Here is a 26706-nt window from a genome sequence, read left to right as displayed (position 1 = left end):
GCTACCCATCCCACCCCCATCCCTTCAGCTTTCCTGGTGAATCAGAGATTCTTGGAAGGGGCCTTAAAGGGGGATCTGGTTCAGTTCCCTTATTCAGTGCAACAGTTGCCTTTACGAAGATGCCCCACAAGTGGCAGGCTTGGAACCTCTGAAATCTCTTTCTTGGAGACCTTGGATCTGCTTCGGAGAATGCAGCCAGTCTGCTGGTGCAGCCAGTCTGTTGCCACACTGACAGCCCTGCAGACGCTGGAAGCTAGGTGGCATGCCTCTCTCTCTCAAGCCTCTTCTCAACCTAAGCCTCTCCTTCCGCTTTTCACATGTGAGACTGTTTCAAGCTGGTTCCCCACAACCCGGATAGCTCTTTTACCTGAACTGGGAAAAGATATAGCTGATAGCATCAGTGATGGTAGGGATTTAAAAATACGGTTTCATCTTTCTCCACTCCCTTTCTTCTCAACTTTTGAGTTGAATGATGTGCTTGCTTGGGAAACACTCTGAAGTGCATGGTGACCTTAGGGCACCAATCTAACTCCCAGTAGGTCTGCGATAAACATTTTCATATTTTCATAATCTATAATTGATCACTCCCAAAATAGATCTGAGATTGTCCAGCAGGTATTTGCTATCTGGTGGGCTTGGGGTCCCAGAGCCAAGCCAGGGGCTAAGAAGTGGTACCCCAGAGTCTGTCCACTAGCAGTTAAGCATTCATTAAGTACCCTTGCTGTAACAGGCCCTATGCCGGCACAGAGGCTTGGGGGAGAAGGGGAAGATGGGATGGCCAGAGGGGTTGGGAGCCAACTGGCGCGCGCGGGCTCTTGGGACCCGTTGTCAGAGCAGCAGGAACAGCGGAAAAGCAGCAAGATCAAAACAAGGACGGTGTATGGGAACACCAAGACCCTGGTAACCCCATCCCCGCCAAATGGACCCCGCCCTCGTCCTCTTCAGGGGCGCGGCACGCCCAGCGAGTCGCCGTTTTAGGCCGATTTCCTCCCGCGCTGTCCTCCGCGGGCCTTGCACGTGTGTGAGCATCCGCCCGTTTGCCAGTGCATGCGCGCATGTGTGTGTGTTTGCACTCGCCCGGACGCGCGCTCACGCAATCACAAACTCTCTCCACAAGTGGGCAGAGAGGCGGCAGGGCCTAAACTCGGCCCCCTAGGCCACTCTGCCTGTGCGGCGCCTTTATCTCGGCCCCAGCCTGTCTGCATCCCGGTCCCGTTTCCGAGGCCGCCGGCTCCGTATCAGTTGCTGGCTCACCCGGGTTCTTTAATCATTCCTGCCCTCTGTCCTGGCTCCGCCGTGCAGCGGCTCCCTTCCCACCCGCTGGAAATGTCGCTGGAAACTCTGAGTGGCGCTCGCTGGCCCCCGCCCTGCGGTGGGGGCCGGGGAAGCAGCTGGGAAACCGGAGCGAGCTCCCCGGGGACCCTGGGCGGTTCCTCCCGGCGCCGCCTCGCGGCCGGCCCGGCCCCCGGCAGGGCCCACGCCGTCCTCGCTGCCCGCCCGTCCGCGCCCCGACGGGGAGCACTCGCCCGCCCCGGGCCGGCCGGCCCGAGCCCCCGCCCTCCACTCCAGTCCGGCCCGCGGACCAGATCGCCGGGAGACACATTACGCCGCGCGCGCGCCTCTCACGGTCCTTCCTCCCAGCGCGGGCCCTCGCCCCCCTCCCCCAACTCCGGCTCCGTCGATTCCCCTCTTCCTCCTCTGGGGCCGGCCTAGCGGAGCCTGTCCTGACCCGGTCACGAGGGCGGACGGCACAGCCCGGACTCCCTGCCCGCCCTCCCTCCCCGAGGGCCCGTCGCGGCTGCGCCAGGCAGGAGCCGCGCAGAGATGCTCCTGTCTTCTCGGGCGTCCTCAGTCCCCGCCACCTGCTCGCCTGGGAAGGTAGGTGCCGGGAAGGAGAGGCAGTGGAGAGGAGACGCGGCGGGGGGGGCGCAGTCGAGGAGGGACCCGCATCCAACACGAGAGGAAGGCAAGGAGCCCCTCCCCCCGGGGTCCTGGTCCCAAACTCCGGGGAGGAGAGAGGTGAGAAGTCCCCCCCTCAATCCAGATAAGGTGAAATTCGAGAAAACCTGTCCTTGTCCACGTGGACTTGTAGCTGGAAAATACCCCAGAATGCGCCTAGGGCCAGGCCCCCAAGGTCAGGGCAGTACTTAGAGGGAGGAAGGCGTCTGCCAGCTACAGCAGGGCTACTTCACCTCTTCTAGCCCTTTGGAGCTGGCTGCCAGGGTGAAAGGCTGCCTGAATCCTGGGAGGACCCCAGGAATTTCCTGGCACCCCTGTCCTCTGCCAGATGCTGGACCCATTGACCCCCGTGCCTCCATCTTCCCTGCGAGAAGTCCTCCTTATCGTCTCCTGGTGCAGCCGCCAGGAGGAAAACTCAGCCCACCCTTCCCCACCCACCCCTGCATATCCTGAGACGTGCGCCCCCGGGAGCTGTGTTGGGGAGGGTCAGGCTGGGCCACCAAGGATCAGCAGACCCTGGAAAATCAGGTGGTGTGGGCAGAGCTCCTGCCCGCCCCTTCCTTACTGGAGGGCCCTTCTCAGTGAACACGGCAGGGTGGGCCGCAGGGAGAGGAAAGCAGGCTGGGTCAGCTGATGGGAAGCACTGCCAGTGCTGACCTCGCAACTTGGCCTCCGGTGGTCAGCTGGCGGGGGAGGGGTTGCGGCTAGGAACCAGCCTGCCCCAGCCCTCGGATCTCCCGCTCTCCCCCGCCTCAATTTCCCCCGCAAAGGGAGGGAGAGCAGCAGGAACAGGGGTGTGTCTGCCTGTTTCGGTTTTGGTAGGAGTCCTAATTGGATCCAGCTGGTGAGAGGCCCCTCCTCCAGCCTCAGCCCTCTACTCCCCTCACAGCCAGAGGTGGGCCCGGAAAAGCTGGGTCCCAGCAGGTCTTTTCGAATGTCAGAGGGAATCCCCACTCAGACTAGAGTCAGGGAGCTGCCCCCAGCCTAGTGTGTACCCTGCAGCACCGCGCCCCCACCATGGCTGAGCAGGAACTGCGTACAGCGGTAATCACAGCCCCCATTGCACCTTCATCCCCTCTGGCCTCCACAACACTTGTGCTGCTCATATGAGCCCCCCACTGCACACACACACCTGCACTGCACACACACATCTCCACTGCACACACACACCCACACTGCACATGCACCTGCACTGCACACATACACCCCCACTGCACACACACCTGCACTGCACACACATACACCCACTGCACACCCACACCCACACTGCACACACACGCTGCACACACACCTGCACTGCACACACATACACCCACTACACACACGTACCCCCACTGCACACACACCCGCACTGCACACACACCCGCACTGCACACACACATCTCCACTGCACCCCCACTGCACACACACCTGCACTGCACACACATCTCCACTGCACACACACCTCCACTGCACACACCCCCATTGCACACACACACCTCCACAGCACACACACCCTTGCACTGCACACACATCCACTGCACACACACCCCCCACTACACACACACACACCTCCACGGCACACACACCCCTGCACTGCACACACACACCCACTGCACACACACCCCCCACTACACACACACACCTTCACTGCACACACACACCTCCACTGCACAAACACACCTCCACTGCACACCCCCCGCCTACTATTCAGCTGACCCCCCTCTGTACCCACAACGCCCATGCTGCTCACATCACCCCCCCATGGTACCCCCTGCGCAAGTCACATTCGGAGCACTGTGCTTACACTCCACCCTGCACACACAGCACCTCACAAGGCCCTCGCCGCCCTCCTGTGAGTCCCCAGACCACACAGGCACGCGCAAGCCTTAACTCTGAACAAAAGTGCCAGAATTGGTCCAGCGCCGGAAGGTGGCAGAGGTTGGCTCAGCCTCTGGCCATGTCCAATAGGACAGGTGAGGCGGGACAGCTGAGCTCTCTGGTGGAAAAGCCCCACCGGCTCCTCTCCCGGCTGCTGGGAGCCCTCTCGCCTGACCTAACCTTTGCCCGGGGCAGAAGAACCCAGCTGACCAGTCAGGCATGGTACTCCCAGGAAGACCCTCTGTTCAAAAAACAGCCTGGAGGTGTAGGAGAAAGAAGGTCGTGTGCGCACATCTGTGCGTGTGTGTATGCGTGCATGTGCGTGACACTCAGCACCGCCTGCGCGTGAGCAGGTCCACCTTCCTGCTCCCCCGCTGCTCTGCTCCCGCCCCACCCCTCACGGGCACCCTGAGCCCTCTGAGGCTTCAGCCCGAGCAAAGAGGCCAAAGAAGAGAGCTGATACTCCACTGAGCTCAGAAGGAATGGCTCCCGCGGCCTGGAAATGCTCGGCGCGCCCCGCCTCCCCGGAACCTTGGCCCTGTTGGGCAGTGCGCGGATGGCCTCACCGTGGCCCGGGGCCTCTCCGCGCCCCCCACCCCCCCGCCTGAGTAGCCCCTTGTGCCCGCTGACAAGCAGATGTCCACACAGGGCCTGGGGGTGGCAGAGGGAGCTGAAACAAAGTCCCAGTGCCCAGGCCCTTCCCTGCCAGCTGCCCCAGTTCCCTCTGCCTTCGCTCCGGGGGAGAGGGCCCCGCTGTGCACTGAGAGCCCCAGAGAGGCTGGCCAGCAGGCGCGCTCCCGGCCAGCCTCCCCTCCTCCCGGCCCGGCCTCCCCTCCCCCACTCCCACCCGAAGCTCCTGCCCGCGGCCTAACAAGCGGTCCATTGTGCCTCTGGGAGCCGGCCCGGGCAGCCTGCAGGCGGGTGCCCGCACTGGCCTTTCTCCCGGGTCCGTGAGCTCCCACCCAGCTGGCCCGACCCCGAGGTCGGGCCCAGAGGGCACGGGCAGCCTGGATCCAGCAGGGCTCTCCCTTCCCCCTCCCTTCCCCACAGAGGACACGCAGAGGAGCAGCTGGTACCCCCAGGGTCCCCCCGCCTTGACCCAAGCATGCAGGCCTCAGCCCGCAGCCTCCCAGCTGCGCTCAGCCTGGATGACTTCATCCCCAGCCACCTCCGGGCCCATGTAGGGTCATCCCCCCGGGGGACACGGGTGAGTGAAACAGCGAGGGAGAGGGTTACTGGGGGCCTGTAGTTGGTGGGGGGCTCTCAGGACAGGTTGGGGAGCAGAGGGAGGATTAAAGGGATGGAGGGAGGGAAGGAGGTGGGTGATCGCTCTAGAGAGCCTCGCTGGTTTCCTGGAGAGGGTCAAGCCGTCCCCATGGGGTATGGCTGTGCCCTAGTAGCCATCCCTCCCACCCCTCTGCAGAGCCCTCTGGGCCTGAGCTGCCTGCTGCTCCCGGCCCCTCCCCACAGGTGCCCGTGATCCGGAATGGTGGCTCCAACACCCTTAATTTCCAGTTCCATGACCCTGCGCCCAGGACCGTGTGCAATGGGTACTTCCCACCAAGGAGAGATGCTTCCAGGCACCCAGGTGGGTCTGCTCAGGAAAACGTGCTCCAGGAGCGCCGTGGAGGTGGGGGTCAGAGCTTCCTGGGCCCTGCCTTATGGCTCTACCCTGGGTCAGGCTGGAGGGGCAGGAGGTGGATGGAGGCCTCTCGAGGGCCTGGGGCCAGTTAGCTCAGCTAACTGCCCCTCCCGTGTGAGCCTGCTGGCCTGTGATAGGGAAACTGCTGTGGGAGAGACCCGGCTGACACATCCCTTCCCCTGCCTGCCCCACCCAGTGCCAGGGGAAGGCCCTGTGCAGGGGACATAGCCTTAGGGGCCCGGCGGACCTCCAGATGGCCAGGAGATAGCTTGGACTGGGGATGGAGGGTGAAGGAATGCGAGCGTGTGTTGCCTATAGAAGGGGAGGGGGCTGAACTCAAGACAGGCCCCCTAAGGTCTGCTCCGGTCTGTACTCGTTGGCCCAGCAGAAGGCCGGAGAAGCAGCTCTGGGAGCCTGCCAGCTCCTGGGATCCTGTGAGTCAGCCCCGCCTGGGCCACGGGGTCTGGGAGATCCTGGGGCCTCCTGGGTGCAGGCCCACCCCAAGGGCCCCTCTCCTGAGGAGGGTGGCAACCTTTACTGAGCATTCCCTTGAGGCAGGCCCTGTGTCAAGTAGTTCGTTCATTTAACAAATAGCTGTTAAGCACGTAGAGAATTCTGTGACACTGTAAAGGCACTTTACAGGCCTTATCTCACGTCATCCCTTGATATCCTGACAAGGTAAGGTGTGATTATCAACATCTTCCCCGTTGAAGAACCTGAGTCTCAGGGATGTTCAGTCACAGAGGCTGAACTGAGATTCAAACCCTCGTCCATCCTGCCCTGAAGCCCTTACGTTTTCACACCTGGGGGCTGAAAGTTCTGGTGAATGAGTTTCTGTCCCTTGCCCGTTGACTGTGTGTCAGGCACTGTCCTGAATACAGTCACACACACTAGCCCTCCCTGCATCTCTGCCATGGCTACCCTCATTTTACAGAAGTGGAAACAGGCACTGAGAGGTTGATTGCTGTGCCCATGGTCACACAGCCGGTAGGCGGCAGAGCCCAGGTCTGGTTTCAGTCTTTGCCCCCAGCCCCAGGGCCTTTTCTGCCATACCCCGCTGCCTCCTCACCTGGATTGTCTCCCCCCAGCATCCTCTGCAAGTGACGATCCTGGCTCTCATTCTGAAAACTTTTAGGACATCCCCAGCAAAGCAGGGTGGAGTGGGGACGGGCACAGATTTCTCAAGATAAAATCCATTTTCATTCACTTTAACTACTAAAAAATAAACAGAGGCCTGTGGTCCTGCTGGGGATGGGGACATTTGGACAATCTGTGTCGTCAACTCAGACAGACAAGGAGATGTTGAAACTTTTGAACCCACAGGGATCAGCGTTCTGAGGAGCTAAGGGACAAACAAGCCCAGGTGGGACCCCTGCCCTTTGCTAAAGCTCCCCCTGTACATGCCCCACAGACCCTGCCTGGTATCAGACCTGGCCAGGTCCTGGGAGCCGGCCTTCTGGGAACCAGAAGACCCCTGCCTCCCAGCATCCCCAGAACTGGTCAGCCACGTGGACCAAGGATAGCAAACGTCTGAACAAGCGCTGGGTCAAGTATGAGGGAATCGGGCCTGTGGATGAGAGCGGCATGCCTATTGCACCCCGATCTGTGAGTCCAGGGTTGGGGCCACTGATCGATGGGGCCCAGGGACCCACGTTGAGCTCCACCTCTGACAACAAAGGCTGTACCCAAGCCGTGCCAGACTAAAGCAGGTGTTCAACCATGATGGGTTTGGGGGATCATGAGCCCCATAAAATTACAGGCACTCTTGCATGTCTGAGTTGCACAGTGGTTTTTTTGGGGGGGGTTCTAGACTGCCCACCAGGTTCTCAGTGGTAGAGCGCCACTAGTGTAAGGGTTGACCCTGGCAGGGACCCCCATTTTCACGGCCCCAGGACCTGGCACGGCACTCGTGAAACGGGTGCTGAGTAAGTTACCGGCTGAAGGGATGAACGGGAGAGTCCTGATTGAGAAGGCCTCAAGGGGTGGCAGGCGTGGGAGGATCCGGGGGTGGGGTCCAGGCGCGGGGGACCTGCCCTTCCTCCACCCCCAGGCCTGTCCTGAGCCAGTCGCCTCCTCTAGTTCTCCACCTCCTCACCCTCAAGTGAAACTCAAGTAGGTAACATGACCTTCTGCCTCCCAGGGTTCTTTAGCGTCACAGGTAAGGCAGAGGATGTGAAATACCTTTCCCACCCCATCCCCCCACCGATACTGTTGCATTTATTTTTCATTACATAGAAACACATGTTCTGTGTGGAATCATCAGGAATACAGAAAAGCTAAGAGGAAAAAAATGTAAACTACCCCAAATCTCACAGCTTAGGGACCATCACTGGTGGAGATCCTTCCATATATCTTGTTCAAACGTAACACGCTACACGAAGTTATGGTTGTTAAAGATGTCACCACAGCCCACCCGCTGGGGCTTCAAGGGTGGCCAGAGAAAGGACTCAGGGAGGAGAAAACTTCTGTGGTTTGATATTGGGAGGGTAGCCTGACTTCGCCTTCTCTCATCCCAGAGTGTTGACAGCCCCAGGGACTGGTACCGGAGAATGTTCCAGCAGATTCACCGGAAAATGCCGGGTGAGACACCCTTCCAGAGCCCTCTCTCTGCCTACGTGGGCTCGGACCCCTGGGGCTTGGGGAGTAAGGGGTAGAAAAGGGAACTTACCTGCCCAGGGAAGTCTCTCCACCCACCCCAGGCTCTGTGTTGAGTGGTTGCTAAAACAGGCCAAAGGAAGGAGCCGCCAATCTCCTCTCTGTACTCGGGGTACAATGACCAGACACTGTTCCCGGTGTCCTCTGAGGACCTGGGAAGCCATGAGGTCACACATTTGTTCAGTCAGTCCCTTAACCAACTGTTGAGCACTTGCTGTGTGCTGAGCACTGTTCTAGGTGCTGAGGACAAAACAGGGAGCAAAAGAGAATGTCTCTGCCCAGCGAAGCTTAAGGCGGGGGGCGGGGGTCACAGAATAAACAGATAAGTATTTAACATGGCAGGTGGTGGGAAGGGCTAGGGAAAAAAAGCCGGGGGAGTGCCCAGCGCAGGGAGGCTGCCACCTCACGCAGGCTAGTCGGGAAAGGCCCCTGAGAAGTGGCATCTGAGCGGAGAGCTAAGGGTGTGAAGGAGTTGCCCTGCAGGGCTGGGGGAGGAGCGTTGCCGCTTGGGGAGCACCAGGCACCCAGAGGCAGAGCAGGCCGGGCATGTTCTGGAGCTGCAGGGAGGGGCTGGACCACAGTGAGAGGGGCACGTGTCAGGAGATGGATCACAGAGGTGCTGGGATCTGGTCGCCCAGAGCCTTTGGCTTTTACTCTGTGAGAACTGAGGAGCCACCCAGAGGCTCTGAGCAGAAGAGTGAGTGACAGGCTCTGACAAGTGATGGCTGAAGAGGCTCCCTCTGGCTGCCAGGCGGGGAAGAGGTGGGGCTGGGCGGAGGTGGGGGACCAGTCAGGAGGCCTGGCTTGAATCCAGGCTAAAGAGTCTCGGACCAGGGCAGTAGCAGCGGGCCTGGTGGGATTCCGGAGACAGAGTCATGGGAATTTGCTGATGGATTGAAAGAGGTGAGTCAGGGATGACTTTAAACCTGAGTGAGTCGATGGAGTTGCCCTTTGTAAATGCATGTACACACAGGGGAGGCTGCGAGAGGTGCAGGCCTAAGGGGCGTTCAGTTTTCGATAAGGTTCACCCAAAGTGGCAACTGATATACAAGTCTGCAGTTCAGAGGCGAGGCTTAAGCTGCAGGTGTTAATACCCGGGACCCACTCAAAGAGATTTTGATTTAAAGGTTCCCCCAAGTAACTCCGATGTGCAGCTAAGGTTATGAGTCCCTGGAATAGACAGTGATCTTTAAGGTAGAAGACTAGACCAGATCACCCAGGGAGACAGAGAGACAGAGGCCCAGGAACTGAGCCCTGAAGCACTTGGTTTGAGAGATGGGCAGGCATCAGCTATGCAGCCTGGGAAGGGGCAGCCCGGGGGGAGGCAGGAGGAAAACCAGAGTGGTCTCCCTGAAGCCAAGTGAAAAGGAATTTCAAAAGGAGGAAGTGATCCACTGTGACAGATGCTGTTGATGGTCAAGCGGGACTGCCCTTTGATCTGGTAAGGCGGAGGTCACTGGGGTACTTGATGAGGGTGGCTCAGGCTGAAAGCCTGCTTATCGGGAAGGGGAACTGGAGACACTGAGTTCCCTACGGCCAGCAGTTTGCTGCAAAGGAAAGCAGAAAACTCTGGGAGCTGGAGGAAGGTGTGGGATCCGGAGAGGGGCATTTTGGTTTGCGTTTAAGGTCAGAACTGTGGTCGTGTGTCTGCGTGCCAAGGGGATCAAGTGGGTTGCCTGGTCAGTAGCTCTTCCTAGGAGGCCCCAGAAAGTCCTGAGCACCTTGAGGAGTGGGTCTGGGCAAAGGGGGAAGGACAGGTGTTTAGAAGAGGGTGCAGAAAGGGAAAGAGGGCGAAGGGGAAGTGGGATTCCCCAAACTGACCTGGTGAGGGCAGGTCTGCAAAGATCAGGGAGAGGGTGTGTGTGGGAACGCCGGGAGGGAGGGGCAGGAGGGTTTGGGCGAGGCCACTGCCCCTGTTGGCTCGCTCAGGCCCTAAGTCGGCCAGAGGCATTTCAAGCCCTCCCAGAAACCTAATTCCTTCCCTCCCTCGGGACATTCTTCAGGCTCTGACTCAGCCCCTTGGCCCCTGCTCTAGGCAGGAGGGGTGCTGGGAGCCTCTGGGGCAGCCTCATGGGGCTCCGCATCCTCGCTTGTTGCCCCAGCCCTGACCTGGTCCTTTCTGCTCCCACAGACCTGCAGCTGGACCGGACCTTCAAGGAAGCACCCAAAGGTGAGGGGGTGCGGGTGTCCCACCCCAGCCCGGCGCCTGCATCTGCCCCTCCCTGCAGCCACACCTGGCTTTGGGGCTCCCCAGTTGGCTGAGCTCAGCTTGAGAAGTTTGTATAGCCCATTTCCACGAGTTCCAAATGCCCTGGTAGATGGTAATTAAGAGCCTCCGCTTCACTGTCCAGCGGATGCCTAGCCCTGGCCGTGATTTCTCTGGGCCTGTCTTTCCTCACGTGTAAAACGGGAACACCCCAGAGATGTTTGGAAGGTTCAGTAAAGAATGTAAAGCTCTTGGCCCCAAACCCATATTTCGTCGTCCAGACTATCACTCCCATTCCCGCCAGCCATCCAGGAGCACGGGTGGGTGTGGGCCAGAACCTTCAAGGGGTCACCCAGGCGCCCATAACCCCAGCTCTCACCTCCCACCACCCCTGCTTGTTTTCTCCCACTTTCAGTGGCTTCTTCCTGTGCCACCTCAGCAGACTCAAGGCATCCAGGGCCCCAGCAAAGACCTGCTGCCAGGCCAGGCCAGAAGTCGTCTCTGAGCGGGTGAGCCAACGTGGGGAGGAGCTGCAGAGGGGCGCTGGCTTCCTTGTGGGGATTGGCGCCCCCTGGTGGCCACAGCTGGCACAGTCTTGGAGCAGGGCGGCTGGCTCCCCTCCATGGCTCTGCCCCTTCTTAGGGTCCCCACGGCTCCAGATGCTCCCCTCCCCGCCAGAGCCAAAGGGGAATGGCGGGCAGGGATGGACTTTGCGCCATTCCCGGTCAGGACCGCCTGTGATGCCTTTGTGGTTGGCAGCAGGAACTCATCACCCCAAAGATCCACTCATCATATGGGGTGGAGAGCGGGGCAGCCCATGACTAGGCGTGGACCTGGGACCTGTGGCCATCCACTCTGAAGCCTGGAAGAAAACAAGGGGCACAGAGGATCCCAAGCTTTCTCCCAGATGCCGCAGAGAGGAACCCTCCAGATAGGTCAAGGACGGAGTTCCTTTTCTCTGTGCAAACCACCTGAGCCCAGCCCGGGCTGCAGGGCCCTGGAGGAGCTCAGCCCAAGCTTAAGAATCAGGAGCTTGTCTGTCACAGTGTAATCAATGAGTTTCTGATTCCTTTATGGGGAGGGGGTGACCGCATCAGCATGGTCTTAACTGGGCTGTGGCTCTTGGCATCATCGATAAGGTAGAGACTAGGATTTGCTCAAGATTTGGACCCAGAGTTCCGGATTAAAGGCGGTGTGCGGCCACTAGCCATGTGACCTTGACCGAGGTAACCAGTCTACGCCCCACTAGCCCCATCTGTTAAGTGGGCATCAGAGGGTGGTCGTGAAGATCAAGGTACATTGCAAGTCTCCACAAACATTATTATTATACAGGCTTAGTTATGACTAGAGCTTCCTTAAATTAGGAACAATGTATTCCATTCTCATTATCAGTGTTATGACTGATGTTCTTTCTAAAATAGAGAATGGAGTCATAGTTACAGCCAACAAATACTGACCCTCCCGTCAGACATTCCATCATTTGATAAGCTTGGTATAATGGTTCTACTTGGTGGAAACATTCAAACGCAGCAGAGGCTGGAACATTTCAGCCAGCCAAGAAGGAAGCCCTGGAGGGGAACTAAGGCAAATGTGACAGATGACATCACTGATCCAGCACCTCAGGGAACTGAGGCCCACGGATCAGAAGTAACTTGCCCAGAGCTCCAGGGTCAGGCCTGCAGGCTCTTTGCCCCGTCCTGGGTTTTCCTGGGGCTAAGACATAGTCCCACACCGTTGGGCATTGGTGCAAGGCACTTAGTCATGGCGATTAGCTTCATCGAAGCTGCCCAAACATACATACCCACAGTCACAGGGCCAGACGGAACACAAATGCGGGGTATTCCAAGGCCAGCAGGAAAGGGACTGGCCACTCCTGGAGCAGATGTGTGTGTCAGCCCTTCTCCTGGGTGTCTCACATTATGTTCCCCCACCTAAGCTTTACCACACCCTTATGAAGGTGGGAATCATTCTCATATTATAGGTGTTGGATCAGAGACTCTGAGAATTCATTAACTTGCCAAAAGATGACACAGCTAAGTGGTGGGGCCAGCTGGGATTCGAACTCAGAGCTTATAACGTTTTACTATTTAATACTGCTTCCACAGCCCTGAGGCAGGTGGGGAGGGGGTGCAGCTCCCTCCCCAGGATTGTGTGCTCACGCATGCCTCAGTTTCCCTAAAAGGAAACTGAAGAGATGTCCTTCCCTCTTTTTAGAAGAAGCTGGGATATCTCCGAAGAGTTTCTTAGAAACACCTTCAATTGCAATGCTGGAGCATCCTCCTCCCTGCACCAGACCCCAAATCAGGTAGCTCGCCCAGCATCCCCCCACCGCCCTCCCCGTCCCCTCCATCCCCCACCCCCGTCCCCCGCCTCCCCACTTCTCCCACCACCACACTCTTTGGCCAGGCCCTCGGCTGCAACAGCACAGATAATAGCTTGGGGCCTGTGCAGCCAGAAGAGCCCAGAATTCTTAGGAGGGCACTGATGGGGTGGGACAGTGGCCTGAAAGCCTGCTTTTTGAGCCTGGCCAGTGTCCCAGTACCTCTCTACTCAAGCTGATGCCTACCCACCCCTATGCAGGTGTCCAGACACCGAGAGAAAGCAGACAATGTCTGGACGGAAGAATCTTGGAACCAGTTTCTGCAAGAACTAGAGACTGGGAAGAAGGTGAGTGTAGGCCTGGTTCTCTAGAATAGGATGCACCTAGTGCGTTTGGGGAGTGAGTTCACCCCCTCTGACTCACTCGTCCCACTCTTAGCCCAAGAAACCACTGGTAGATGACCCTGTTGAGAAGCCTCCCCAGCCCATCGAGGTGAGTGTTGCGGGCAGGTGGGCAGGAGGGGAGACCGCATGTTGGGGGAACAACGAGGGAGATTATGGGTGGTGTTGGTCCCAGTGACCATGGGCAAAGGCCACGGACCCAAAGCTCTGACCCTCTCCAGTCCCATATGGTTTACCTCTATACCCCCAGCACCCAGGACAGTGCCTGGCATACAGTAGGTGCTCAGTAAATGTGTGTTGAAAACTGTGTGTTGATCAAAGCAGGAGCTGAGAAGGGAGTGATTAGCGTGGACTGGAATTGTCAGGAAATGTTCTTGGAGGTGGAGCTTGGAGGACAGGCAGAGAGAGGGGCTCAGGATGGGGGAGACACAGGCAAAGGCTGGAGGGACGTGTGTGTGTGTGTGTGTGTGTGTGTGCGTGTGAACACTCAGCCGGCTGGACGGGCAGTGGGAGGGAAAGCAGGTTGCGTAGAGTGAAGCCAGGCTGTGGAAGGCCGTAGAAGACTTGATGGGCGAGGAAGTAGGGAGTCCTGTAGGCTCTTGAACAGAGAAGTAATACAACAGAAAATGGTACTGAGGCACATCAGGAAGTACTAAAGTATTACTATGGGAGTAGGGGATGGGTGAGATTGGTCAGCGGGCAGGGCCCCCCTGACACCCTGAGACGCACCTCCTGGCAGGCCCAAAGGTAGGCAGCCTGGCCTGGCCCTGTGCCCTGAGCCTGCCCTTTACCCAAGCACCGTGTGCTTTGTCCCGCTGCCCACTGGGCTTCGCACATCTGACCTTTGACCAGTGCCCCCCAACGGTGCACTGCCCCCCGCCCCTCCCCGCTGTCCAAGTCTCCCCCCATAACCCGCCGCCAGGTCCTGCTGGAGAGAGAGCTGGCCAAGCTGAGCGCCGAGCTGGACAAGGACCTGCGTGCCATTGAGACCGGGCAGCCATCCCCCAAGGTAGCGGCCTCCCAGCCCCCTCCCGGGGGGGGGGGCACGCAGAAACCCGGAGCCGCGGCTGCCGGGCTTGGGTGGGAGGCGCAGGCCGACGAGAGGCGTCGCCTCCAGCTGCACTCGCGACCTTGGGAGACTTCATCCCTGTTTGCTCTCTCCTTCCTAAAATGCAGGGCGTTCACTGTTCCTAGTGACCCCTAAGAACCCTCCCAGGCCGACTCCACGGCAGCCTGCCGTACGGGACCCGGAGGGGTTCCCCGCCTCGACCCGCCCCCTAGACCTCAGCCCGCTGGGACCCCAACCCCAACCGGGCCCCGATTTCCCGGCCTCCCCTCCCCCTTCCGCACCCGCGGTTCCTCCCCCGGCTCCTCGCTCCTCCAGTTCCCAGCCCGCCGCCCGCGCAGGCGACTCTAGGACCCCTCCCCCTCCCGCCCCTCTCCTCCCCCTCCCGCTCTCCTACGAGCCGCAAACTTTTCCGGAGGCGGCGGCCTCGGCTGTGTCGGGCACCGGCGTCCCGGGCCCTGACCGCGCCCGTCTCCCGCACAGAGCTCGCAGGCGCCCCGACGGTCCCGGGAGCCGCGGCCCCCCGCGCGGTGAGTGGCGGCGGAGCAGGGCGGGGCGGGAGGGCCGCCGGCGGGGACGTGGCGCGGGGAGGGGGCGAGCCCGGGACACTGACGGCGGGAGGAGGGGCCCGGAGCGCGGAAAGTGGCCGGCGGGGGCCCGATCCACCGCTCGCCGCCAGGGGGGCCGTCCCTGGCCCGCAGAGGGAAGCCTACCCCCAGCTCGGGACTCGGGTAGTGGCGGCGAGGGGATCCTGCCGCGCACTCCCGCCTCCCCACCCCGGGCCGCACCCTTTCCAGGCCTTTACCGCTCGGGAAGTAGGACATCCTGCTGAGAGCTCGGGACCTGGGAGACGCCTTGGGAGGAGGCGGCGGGTGATGGGAGAAGGGGGTGGGTGGGACATCTGGGTGGTCAGGGGTGAGCCGAGTAGGCTGTGAAGCTCCAGACAGGTGGCTCACTCGTGTGCCCCCGCGCAGCCCGGCCTCCGCCTGGACCTCCAGTTCCCCGAATGCACTTTACCAGGGTTCCTCCCTGAGCGCCCACAGGATGGCGGACGGAGGAAGCCCGTTCCTAGGTCGGAGGGACTTCGACTACCCTTCCTCAACCCGAGGTAAGAACCAGATCTTGCTCTTGTTGTCACCCAGGCAGACGCCCACCACCACCACCAGGCACCAGATGTGCTGGGGCCCCGGGGGAGGTGGCAGGAAGGTCATGGAGCCCCCTGCTTCCACTGGTTCCTGTCCTGGGCGGGGAGGGGGAGCAGAACCCCATCCCAACCCTGCCCCCCAGACATGGCCTTCCCAAGCTGAGGTAGTGCTTCTCCACACAGACCCTAGTGCCTCTGAACCAGGGGGCAGCCCAGCCAGGAAGGAAGAGAAGAAGGTAAGGGGGGTGGGAGCGTTAGGGTCAGGGTGCAAGGAGGGCCTGGGGTGGGTCCCGGTGGCTGCTCTTCCCGACCTGCCAGCTGCTTGACTGAGGTCAGTCCCTCTGTCCTCTCCCCCTGCCCAGAGGAAGGCCGCCCGGCTCAAGTTTGACTTCCAGGCACAGTCCCCTAAGTAAGTGCCCTTCTCTTCCCTCCCCTTCCCTCTGGGGCAGTCTCTGGGAGGACAGAGCTGCAGTGGGCCCCCCAGAGGGTGGAGAGGACTCTGGGTGCGCTGCGCAGGGTCCGAAGGGAAGGAGGACCTGGAGGACCTCAGGTTGCTAGATGTCCTTGCTCTGGCCTTCAGGGAGCTGACTCTAAAGAAGGGTGACATTGTCTACATCCACAAGGAGGTGGACAAGAACTGGCTGGAGGGGGAGCACCACGGCCGGCTGGGCATCTTCCCTGCTAATTACGTGGAGGTGAGCAGGGCAACAACAAGCAGGGGCCTGGTTGGGCGGGCGGATGGGTTTGCAGAGAGTGGAGACCCTTTTAACCATCCAGGGCCCCTCTCTCTGGAGCTGGCTGCTCCCTCACAAATGGCAAGTTTCCTAAGACGTAAAACTGTGAGCTCCGGGCAGGGGCCAAGTCTCAGCCTCATTCATGCTCTCAGGAAATGTTTGTTAAATGAGGGCTAAAGGTGGAGCCCAGCCCAGGGGGGAAGAACCAAACAACTCAGTTCCTGTACCAGAGGCCACCAGCCCTGTCGGCCTCCCCCACTTTCACCACTCAGAATCCACCTCTCTCAAGCTATCTTTGGGAAGAATTCTAATTGCAACTGGCAAGAGTACGAATCGTGTGACAGTTCACAAATCACATATACTTGCATCACCTTCTTTACGTGTTATTACTTCCCTTGTTCCCCTCATTAACGTGGGAAAGTGATAAATCATCCCCATTTTGCAGATGCACTTGCTAAGGTTCAGAGACAAGTCGTTAAGTAGAAGATCTAGAATCTGAATCCAGAGACAGGTTCTGGATTTGATAAATATAGGGCTACAGGTTATCTCGGGTATTTGCATCTTTTAAGGAATTTTAAATTATCTAATTTATTGGCAAAAAGTTGTTCATAATGTTTTCTGATTATCCTTTTTTTAAAAAAATTTATTTATTTTTGGCTGCATTCCGTCTTCATTGCAGTGGCTTCTCTTGTTGCAGAGCACGGGCTCCAGTAGTTGTGGCACATGGGCCCTAAAGCACAGGCTCTGTAGTTGTGGCACACTGGCTTAGTTGTTCCGCGGCATGTGGGATCTTCCTGGACCAGGGATCGAACCTGTGTCCCCTGCATTGGCAGGCGGATTCTTAACCGCTGTTCCACCAGGGAAGTCCCCTAATTATCCTTTTAATGTCAGTAAGATGCAGAGTGATGTCCTTTCTTTCATTCATGATATTGGTAATCTGTATCTTTTCTTATTCTGGCTAGAGATTCGTTAATTTTATTGACTTTTCAAAGAACCAACTTTTGATTTCACTGATTTTTCTCTATTTTTGTTTTCAGTTTCATTGATTTCTGCCACTTCGTTATTTCCTTCCTTCAGCTTGCATTAGGTTCTTTTTCTAGTTTTTTAGGGTGGTAGTTCAGATTATTGATTTGAAACCTTTTTCCCCTAATGTAAACATTTAATGCTATAAATTTTCCTGTAAGCACTGCTTTAACTACATCCCACAGATTTTGATATTTTCACTCAACTCAAACTATTCTCATTTCCTTTGTGGCTTCTTTTTTTTTTTTTTTTTTTCCCCATGGTACACAGGCCCCTTACTGCTGTGGCCTCTCCCATTGCGGAGCACAGGCTCCGGACACACAGGCTCAGCGGCCATGGCTCACAGGCCCAGCCACTCTGCGGCATGTGGGATCTTCCCGGACCAGGGCACGAACCCGTGTCCCCTGCATCGGCAGGCGGACTCTCAACCACTGCGCCACCAGGGAAGCCCTGTGGCTTCCTTTTTGACTCATGGATTGGGTCATCTAATTCAGGCTCTTCATCTCATAGGCATCAATAGACCTCCCGTATCCTCAGAACGATGTCCCTGATCCTGAAGTTCCACAAAGTATATATAGTATTCTATGTCATCAATCATTTACATCTTAGTAGGAACTAGTTTATTAGTGTCTTGGTTTCCTGGGTAGGGTGAAGCAGAGAGAGTGTGGGGACTCAGGGCACCTGGTGGGGTAGAAGGGGAGGAGGAGGAGGAGGAGGGACACTTGGTTCTCAGCAGCAGTGAAATGGTAGATCCTCACTTTTAGGTAACCAGGAGTTCCCTGCTCCTTGGAACTCCTCATGTCCTTCTGTGCTCCAATTTAAACTGTCTCCTATTTGCACTGCTGTTGTCCACTCTAATAATGCCCACTCCACATACCTCTGATGGAAATTCTTCCTCCAGGAGCATTCTGGGACCGACCACCCCCTTTCCTGTGCTCACCCCTGGCCACTCTCAGTCTTGTGTCTGGTGTCTGTCTCCTCTCTGGGCTGGGGACAGATCTTGCCCATATTGCCTCACCCTCCCAGGAGCCCCAGGTCTGTGCCCAGTTGATGCCCAAGGTGACTCTTTCTCATGCCCTGTCTTCCCACAGGTGCTGCCTGCAGATGAGATCCCCAAGCCCATCAAGCCTCCGACCTACCAGGTGCTGGAGTATGGAGAAGCCGTGGCCCAGTACAACTTCAAGGGGGATCTGGAGGTGGAGCTTTCCTTCCGAAAGGTGCGGCCAGGCAGGGAGTGTGGGTGCAGGGCAGGGGCAGGTGAAGACACAGGTAAGTATGTGCAGTAAAAACATTTTAAAAAAAATCGGGTGTGCCCATCTTCAGTAGTATTTCAGATTTTTTTCCTCAGTCTCTTTGGATATATTTCACTTAATTTTGCCCATTTTTTAAACGTTCAAAACTTCTAGAGTAGTTGTGCTTTGTTCAAATTGCAGTTTGATAGGCTGTGAGGATCACAGTCAGCTTTTTTTTTTTTTTTTTTTTCTCTGGTGGCGGGATCCTCATAGCTTGCGGGATCCTCATAGTTCCCCAACCAGGGATCGAACCTGGGCCCATGGCAGTGAGAGCATCGAGTTCTAACCATTGGACTGCCAGGGAATTACCTCAGCATATTTAATAGAATGGAAATCTTAGAATGCCTTGCATGTAGAAAGATGTTTTACAAACTTTTAGACAGTTATGTATATATGTTTGTGTGTGTACTAGATTGTTGTTACGACATATTTTTTACTATAGATCATGGTTCAGAAAGCTTGAAAAATGTCCTGGAAAGCAGGGAACTGGTCTCCCTTGGCTGATTTTGGGGGCAGAGGCCATGACTGCCACTAGCGAATGTTTCCCCAGAAGAGCTGGCCCGGGGGAGAGGGGGAAGGAGGTGGCTGGATGGAGAGAGGTGGGGGCAGGTGGAGGCCAGAGACCATCCTTCCCAGGGCAGCCCCACTAACACTAGTCAGCATGGGGGCTTGAGGACGCAGCAGCTGCCCTCAGAGAGTTTGTTTCTTTATGCAGTGGTGACCGGATAATCCAGGGCGGAGGCAGGGAAGGACCCAGTCATGGCAGGGGTGGCTAATGCCTGCCCAGTGCTTCTTACCAGCCTGGCATTGAGCTGTGTGACCTCTGTATAACCTGCTGACACACTCTGAATCTGATCCCTTCGTGCAAGGTGTTAGGTTTAAATAACACTGTTCCACGTAGGCTACCTCTGGTACGTGGCACCCGGGAGGGCCCTGCAGGTACTAACTCCCTCTCTGCGACCAGGGGGAGCGCATCTGCCTGATCCGCAAGGTGAACGAGCACTGGTACGAGGGCCGCATCTCAGGCACCGGGCGCCAGGGCATCTTCCCTGCCAGCTACGTGCAAGTGACCCGGGAGCCCCGGCTTCGGGTCTGCGACGACAGCCCCCAGCTCCCTGCATCTCCCCGCCTGACCACTGCCCGCCTGGCCCATCACCCCAGCTCCCCATTAATGCCGCGCAGCCCATTTGACCCCACCGACTGGGGGGGCCGGACCTCCCCCCGCCGCACTGGCTTCTCCTTCCCCACCCAGGAGCCCAGACCCCAGACCCAGGTAAGGTGACCTGCCTTAGACCGGAGAGCTGAGCCCTGCTCCGCGCGCTGTATCTCCCATTCCTGTGATGGTCTGTGCTTCGGAATCCCTCCCAGACTGCTCAGGACAGACTAGTGGGGTGACTGGGCAGAACCTTGTGTTGCAGCCCCATCCTGGCCTTGAGGACCTCAGACCCTTGGTTCTGTCCTTGAGCTGCAGCCCAGGGAGGCAGGAGTTTCTAGGTAGGACCCAAAGGCAGCACCAACCTCCTGACCTTCCAGAATCCACTCTTGGGATTTCCCTATATCAGCCTCTGGGACAGGGTGTGCCATGAGTTGGGGGTCTGCCATTCACCTGCTGTGTGACCTTGGGCAGATGGCTTGCCCTCTCTGGTTCTGGGTTTCCTCGCCTGTAGAATGGGGATAGTAATCCCCACTGCAGAGGTGCAGAGGGTAGTTGGTAGGTAGTAGCTGATGGGTAAATGATAGCCATTGGTCCTCGTGCTGACATAGCTCACAGACAAGTGCATCTGCTCCTGGGTTCATCCACTCACTCAGCAAACTGTTATGGGCAGACAGAGCCAGCGCATAGGACTTCTCCTGCTCCCGGCTTTGTCCGTGCACATGTTCAAATCAGCCATCTACCCTACCTGGGCCCAACTTCCCAGCACTTGTGAAGTGAAACAGTCAGACAGATCTCCCTGTGCTGTGGGGATTGCGAGATAAGATGAGGCATCGTGGGAAGCTGCTCCTGGTGAGGTGGGCAGGCCCGTTCACTTCTCCTCCTTCATGCTTGCATGTGTCTGCCTGCCTTCCTGTGGACCCCAGAGTCTCAGCACCCTTGGGTCAGCTCTGTCCCATCCTGGAGGCTCCAGCCGCCCGCTGGAGCTGGGGACCTCATCCCCCAACACCACTCAGATACACTGGACCCTGTGAGTACTGTCTGGGGTGCTTGGTCGGGGGGGGGGCTACCCCGCAGGGAGTGTTGAGCACACGGACCCCCTAACCTGCTCTTCCCCCCATCGCAGGATGGAGTTGGTAAATTCCTACTAAAAAGTGCTTGTCCTTACAGTGCTTACGGGTGATTTTGGTGGGGTCGGGGGTGCGGGGGCGGGAAGGTGCTTGTCTGCGGTGTTCCTGACCTGTCCCTGCCAGCCCTGGGCCTTAAAGCAAGCCTCCCACACTGGGTCCCCTGACCTCCGTCTCCTCACTGCGTTTCCAGCCCTGAGGTCAGCGCGTGTGTGCGCAAAGTGTGGGAAGTGGTAGGACAGATTTGAAGGCACTGGGAACTCAGAGGAGGTGGGGTTTGGGTGATTAGGGCTTGGAGAGCAGGGAGCAGGCCTGGGGAAGAATGCACTAAAGCCAGACACAGTCGCCATCCCTGGAACTGGGCCAGGGGCTAATGGGAGCATGGAGAGACGCTGGGAAATTCAGAGGATGTGGCTACCTTGGTTTTAAGACACTCCAGGCCTGGTCTGGGGAAGGGGTGAGGGCTCTGGTGGTTGCCATGGCGATGTTTCCTGCAGGTACCGGGCGATGTACCAGTACAGGCCCCAGAATGAGGATGAGCTGGAGCTGCGGGAGGGGGATTGGGTGGATGTCATGCAGCAGTGTGACGACGGCTGGTTTGTAGGTATGTGGGCTGGGGCCAGGTGTATCTCAGGGTGCTAGGGGGATGCGTTGGGGGACAGGCCAGAAGGGGTATCTCCAGGTCCTGTGGGGGATGGGCTGAGGGCAGTTCAGAAAGGGTATCTCAGGGTCCCTGGGGGGATTGGGGTGGCTGCTACTGGCGGCCAGTGCTGGTTCAGCAAAGGTTCACGGACTGACCATCCCCCACCCTTCCGGCCGGGCACTGGCTGCTTCCCCAAAGCCAGCACTTCTGTTGCCTGCCTTCATTCCCTGAAGAGGGGTGAGGCCTGGGAGGAAAGCAGACCAGCTCAGGATCATTGGCGAAGCCAGCTGGACTCAGGGCAGCACGGTTCCCAACCCCCAGGCCCCTGTTCCTTCCATCATACACCTCTGTCTCTGGAGCAGTCCTTGCAGGGGAAGGGTCCTATCTCCTGAGACACTAAGCCCCCGATGGAAAGGAGCAAGTCTCACACCTGTGTATCCCCACCCCCAGCTAGCAGCTAGCTCCTCCCACCCCCAAGAGGAGAGAGAGGAGAAAGATCCCGGCTCTCGGGGCTGGCCCAGGGGCAGCCCAGGCAAAGGACTAAAGCAGGAAGCCTCAGGGTGGCCTTGGCCTGGTTCAAGATGACCAACCCAGCAGGCTTTTTCCCAGAGTGGGCAGGCCCTGTCCAGGCCTCAGCTTCAGAGGATGAGGCTGTCCTCAGAGAGCAGTGAACATCCTGGGGAAGCTCCCACTCAGCAGGCTGCAGGGCCTGAGAGGTTGGAGGGCTGGCTGCCTAAGGAGGGGTGGCCCCTTGACCTGGCAGCAGCCCCCTTTCTCATCTGAATCCCAGCACCTCACTGCTGACTAAGCTTCGGACACACCAGTGATTATGAAGCACCACCTTGTTACCAGTCCTTACTTGGATGGGTGGGCTTCGGGGCACATTCTCATTTTACTCTGTACACGTCTACTTTTGCATTTTTTTTTTTACAACTCCTAATAAAGACAAGAGGAAAAAGCACCACTTTTCGTGGAATAAGCCACAAGTGCTTTTCTTTTTTCTTTTTTTTAATTTTTTAATTTTTTGCGGTACGTGGGCCTCTCACTGCTGTGGCCTCTCCCGTTGCGGAGCACAGACTCCGGACGCGCAGGCTCAGCGGCCATGGCTCACGGGCCCAGCCACTCCGCGGCATGTGGGATCTTCCCGGACTGGGGCACAAACCCGCGTACCCTGCATCGGCAGGCGGACTCTCAACCACTGCGCCACCAGGGAAGCCCCACAAGTGCTTTTAGAGGAAAGGTTTAGAATGTTTGGTTTCTCAGTCACACTGGCACATCTCAAGTGCTTGGCAGCCACATGTGGCTAGTGGGTATCATTTTGGACAGTGCAGGTCAGGGAAGGCTTTCTGGAGGAAGTAGGGGAACAGGGGAAGGATTTGGGGAGGAGAGGGGAGAGGGGAGGCACTCCGGGCAGGAGAGGAGTATCAGCAAGGTCTGTGGGCAAGATGGGCCTGGGCTGCTCAGAAGAGAGGATGGAATGGTTGCCTGCCGGGAAGGGAAGGTCCAGGACTTTAATTTCATTTTATATTCCTGTGTCTTCTAGCATTTCCCCTCCTCTACCCCAGCACACAGGTTTCTTTGGGGTTGTAGCAGACAGAGGCCTGGATTTTAGTCCCTCCTTTGCCTCTAAGCAGCTGAATGCTTTGGGGGAATTCATGTGGCCTTACCTGCCCCATCTCTAAAATTAGGGTGTCATACTAGACCAGTGAGATTCCTCCCAGCTTAAGTTCTGTGATTCATCTTCCTGTGTCCTTGTTTTCCCAAGGACGGGTGGGGTTATTCAGTGCTGTGTGCAGAGCTGTACACAGTTGTTGAGTGCTCAGATTTCGTCCATCATTATCGAAATCATGAAGTGTGGCTTGTCCCGTCTAAGCTTCTGCCTCTAGGGGGCAGGAGCGAGAAAAAACAAATCCTCCCTGGGACCGGGACTCCACTTGCAGTTCTGGGCACTGCCAGCAGAGGGCAGGGCTCTCACTTCCCCCAACCCCATTCCTCTTGTAAAACGTGGGGAATGCTCTTTCTGTCTTTCCTATTTCAGGTGTCTCCCGGAGGACCCAGAAATTTGGGACATTCCCTGGAAATTATGTAGCCCCGGTGTGAGTGGTCTCCATGGCAACTCGGAGCCCAGCCAGGATGGGATGGGGAGCAGAGCACTTATGGGCGGGAGAGAGGACGCCCCCCATCCTCCTCCCCCAGGACCTGAGCCCCTGGCATCTGCAGACAACCTCAGAAGCCTTTCCCACGGAACCTCCCTCGAAGCCCCCTGGACTGATTCCCACCCACAATTCACAGGCATTCCTCTAACAGCCCTTTTATTTCCTCCCCTACCCCACTCCCCAAATATAGAGGTCTGCTTTGAAGTGGAGACTATTTCCAGGCCTTATTGAGACCAGACCCCCGCGTCCGCCACCGCACCCTGCTATGGCGTTTCCTCTAACGGGGGCCCGCTCCCAGCTTCACCCCCATGGGGTTCCTCTAACAAGGACCAGCTTCCTAACCTAATAGAGACCAAAGGCCGTCTTCGCCTGGAAGGGATTCCTCCCCTTTCACTCCAGCTTGCCTGCCATCCCCTTTGTCTTCCTGCCTCCAGCTGGGCCTGGGAGTGAGAGGATGGACGCAGCACTTCCTTAGCATTCGAGGCCTGGCAAGAGGTCTTGCCCGAAGGCTCCCTCTTCCCACAGGCTGCCAAGCCCTGGACCTGGGTCCTGCTTATCCTCCTGCTGCTGTAGCGCCCAGGAAGGGCGGGGCCTCCGAGGACTGTCCTGTCCCAGATGCATTCCAGGGGGACTGATGTGTGCTGTCCTCCTGCCTGCCCAGCGGCCCCCAACCCCCAAGTCCCCTGTGGAAGAGAATGTAAAATAAATCTGGCTATCAGGGACCTTGCCTTCCTGTCCTTTTCCTTTGTGGTGGGAGAGGGCTCCACCTGCTTAGGGTTATGGGAATTCTTTATAATGTAGGGAATCAGGTGGGATGTGAATGAGTGAGTGAGTGAGTGAGTGTGTGTGTGTGTGTGTGTGTGTGTGTGTGTTTAACGGGAGGCTGCAAAAGAACCATTATTATCTCTCAAGATCTCAGGTGTCCGGCACGATTGGGCAGCCCCAAGGGTTGGGCAGCTGTCTGGCAAGCAGTGCTGAGAGAACTAACGTCACAGGGATGAGGGCAAGGCCTGACTGTGGGGAGAAACCAGAGATGGGAGCTGAATGTGGCCTTGTTTGCGGGCTGTTTGGTTCTGGAGCTGCCATGGGGTTGCTGAACTAAATGACATTCCTGTTTGTTCTGCTCCTAATGTTTTCCTTCTGTGTGCTCCATTTCCACACCGAAGTTCTAGTGTGTTTGTTGACTTTCTTTTTCTGGGCTCGGGTTTTTGAGCAATCGATGGCAGGAAGCTGGGAGTGGTGGGGCACAGCTAGCCAAGGCGACTCTTCTGGGGCTTGGTGGTTCCTGTAGGGGCATAGTCTGGGCCTGGCTGCTCTAATCGGGAAGAAAAGCTCCATTTCTTGGCCACTGCTGGGAGATGAGCGGGGCATACGGTGTTACCCACATGTTATCTGATGTAAGCATCCCAACAGGCAGGTTATGAGTCCATTTTACAGGAGGAGAGACTGAGGCAGAGAAATTTTCTGGGTCACATCATTATAGACCTGAAGTCAGATCTGATGACTATTGCTGCCTCTCTGCACAGTCTACCAAATGCCCGCGCAGTCCTTGTCCAGAGACCCTGGAGAAGAAAGGTCACGCGTGAGGTCCCTGGGGCGGCCCCGGGCTGGGCCTCTCTTACATTCTTCCTGGCAATCCTGTCATCTAGGCCTGTCACCTAGGGCACCCGCACCCCAGGTGGGTGGAAAGAGGCGGTGGTGGCTAATTCTATCAGGACAGGTGGGAGAGGCCTGTGAATGACAGGGCTGTGGCCGGTCCCTGGCAGGCTCCTCGTGCCTGGGTGCGGCCCAGGCTCCACTGCTGGTTAAACAGCAGGTTGAAGAACAAGACCTGCTTTCACTTCTCCATCCACCCCAGTCCCCACCATGGTCTGTTGCTAGGTTGGCAGGCCCAGCCCATGCCATGGAAGTGACCATTCCTCATGAACATGCTAGCCTGTCCCTGATCCCCCATCTCAGCTTCTTCAAGTTGCCTGATGCCCTCAAAAAGGACCTCAGGGTTGAGACTTCCTTTCCTTAGGGCAGAAACCAATTCCACACCCTCTCTTTGGCGGGGCCCTGGGGCCTCTGCAGCAAATCAACCCTATGCCCTGCCTGTACATGACCCCTTCTCTGCTTTGACTTGGCATGAGGTGGGAGGGGCGGAGGGGGGGATCAGAGCCAGAAGGGACCTTAGGTCGCCGGGGATGCTCATCCCAGTGAGGTGAGTCACTTGGCCACAGAGTTGCTAAGGGCAGAACCGTATGCCCTTCTGTCCCACAGGGACATGCCCTGGGGTCGGCTGACTTTGTCTTTGCTGTGAGTTTTGTGACTGCACAACCCACAGAGCAGAAATCCTGCTGTTGAGCCTGCAGATCTTTCCAGAGACTCTCCAAGGCGAAGTCTGAGCAGAAAGGGGTGCAAAACTGAGTCGCTGTTACAAACTGGCAGGATGGGGATGGGCGGCGAGGAAAGGGAAATTAATCCATTTGATCATTCAAACAATATCCCTTCAACAAAATATTATGGAACACTCCAGGAATGGAGCAACACACCAAACAAAACCCACCCTGCCCTCTGAGGAACGGGCAGCTTTAAAAGGAGGGCAGTGTGGACAACGGGAGGGTAAGCTGTGCATCATCCCCAGTTTACACAGGGGAAACTGAGACCCAGAGGGGCTGAGGAAGCTGTCCGAGGTCACACAGCTGGGAAGAGGCAGACCTGGCATTAGAGGCAGCCCCCCCCCCCCCCCGCCGGGCAGTGGTGCCTGCCCTACCTGCAGCTTCCTGTTCCCTCAGGGACTTCCAGTCTAGCTGGGGAGGCAGAACAGGTGCATCAGGCGAAGAGGCCACACCAGGAGGCCTCTGGAACTTCTTAGTGGGAGAGTGGCTTACACACACCGAGGACAGAGGGTGTGGCTTACACACACCGAGGACAGGGGACGTAGCTGCATTGGAGGCAGGCTGGTCCAGGGCATAGGTAGGCGAGAGGGATGGTGAGGGCACACCTTGCAGACAGAACTCAGAGGGAATGATTCACACCTGAGGCAGGCAAGGTACAGCTGTGCCTCCAGGTGGCCTCCCCTGGAAACAGGCCAGCCTGACAGAGAGTGAAGTGGAAACCAGAGGGAGATGGGAGAAGCCGGCTCTGGTGGGCCCTGAGGTCCCCAGGGTGAGGGTTGCCAGGTTTGGCTCTGGGGGAACCATTTGCCAGATGGTTCTGAGTTGACACCTGGGGCCTCTCCTTGGCTGTCCTCTCCTGATCCCTAGAGCCGGGGATCCAGGTGGTTGGCAGAGGGCTGGGGGCAAGGGGGATCAGGGCCATTGGTGGTTGTTGGTAGCGGCCG

The 26706-nt window shown here is 57.8% G+C and overlaps 1 protein-coding gene across 4 annotated transcripts; it reads left to right on the top strand.

The window, feature by feature from the left end:
- Window positions 1-1477: 1477 nt before the first annotated feature.
- Window positions 1478-24096, top strand: SORBS3 (sorbin and SH3 domain containing 3). 4 transcript variants are annotated; one of them, XM_029202762.1, is made up of 21 exons: window positions 1484-1878; window positions 4870-5026; window positions 5290-5407; window positions 6873-7066; window positions 7978-8041; window positions 10248-10286; window positions 10738-10831; window positions 12537-12627; window positions 12903-12989; window positions 13081-13134; window positions 13966-14052; window positions 14593-14639; window positions 15084-15217; window positions 15437-15489; window positions 15616-15662; window positions 15834-15948; window positions 18102-18227; window positions 19267-19575; window positions 20382-20485; window positions 21080-21186; window positions 23264-24096. In XM_029202762.1, the coding sequence occupies exons 2-21, from the start codon at window positions 4925-4927 to the stop codon at window positions 23323-23325; spliced, it is 2034 nt and encodes a 677-aa protein (XP_029058595.1). In that variant the 5' UTR covers window positions 1484-1878; window positions 4870-4924; the 3' UTR covers window positions 23326-24096. The 4 variants fall into 4 exon arrangements, 1 of the variants encoding a protein (XP_029058595.1); XR_003790788.1 differs by lacking the exon at window positions 23264-24096 and having other exon boundaries at window positions 1478-1878; window positions 19267-19796; XR_003790789.1 differs by lacking the exon at window positions 23264-24096 and having other exon boundaries at window positions 1479-1878; window positions 18102-18279; window positions 21080-21184.
- Window positions 24097-26706: the final 2610 nt, after the last annotated feature.

Source organism: Monodon monoceros, unplaced genomic scaffold (genome assembly GCF_005190385.1).
Source record: "Monodon monoceros isolate NGI ecotype Baffin Bay Population unplaced genomic scaffold, NGI_Narwhal_1 Super_Scaffold_5, whole genome shotgun sequence".
NCBI classification, from domain to species: Eukaryota; Metazoa; Chordata; class Mammalia; order Artiodactyla; family Monodontidae; genus Monodon; species Monodon monoceros.
Note: the sequence above shows the minus strand (reverse complement) of the source record. Positions and strands in the feature narration are given on the sequence as shown.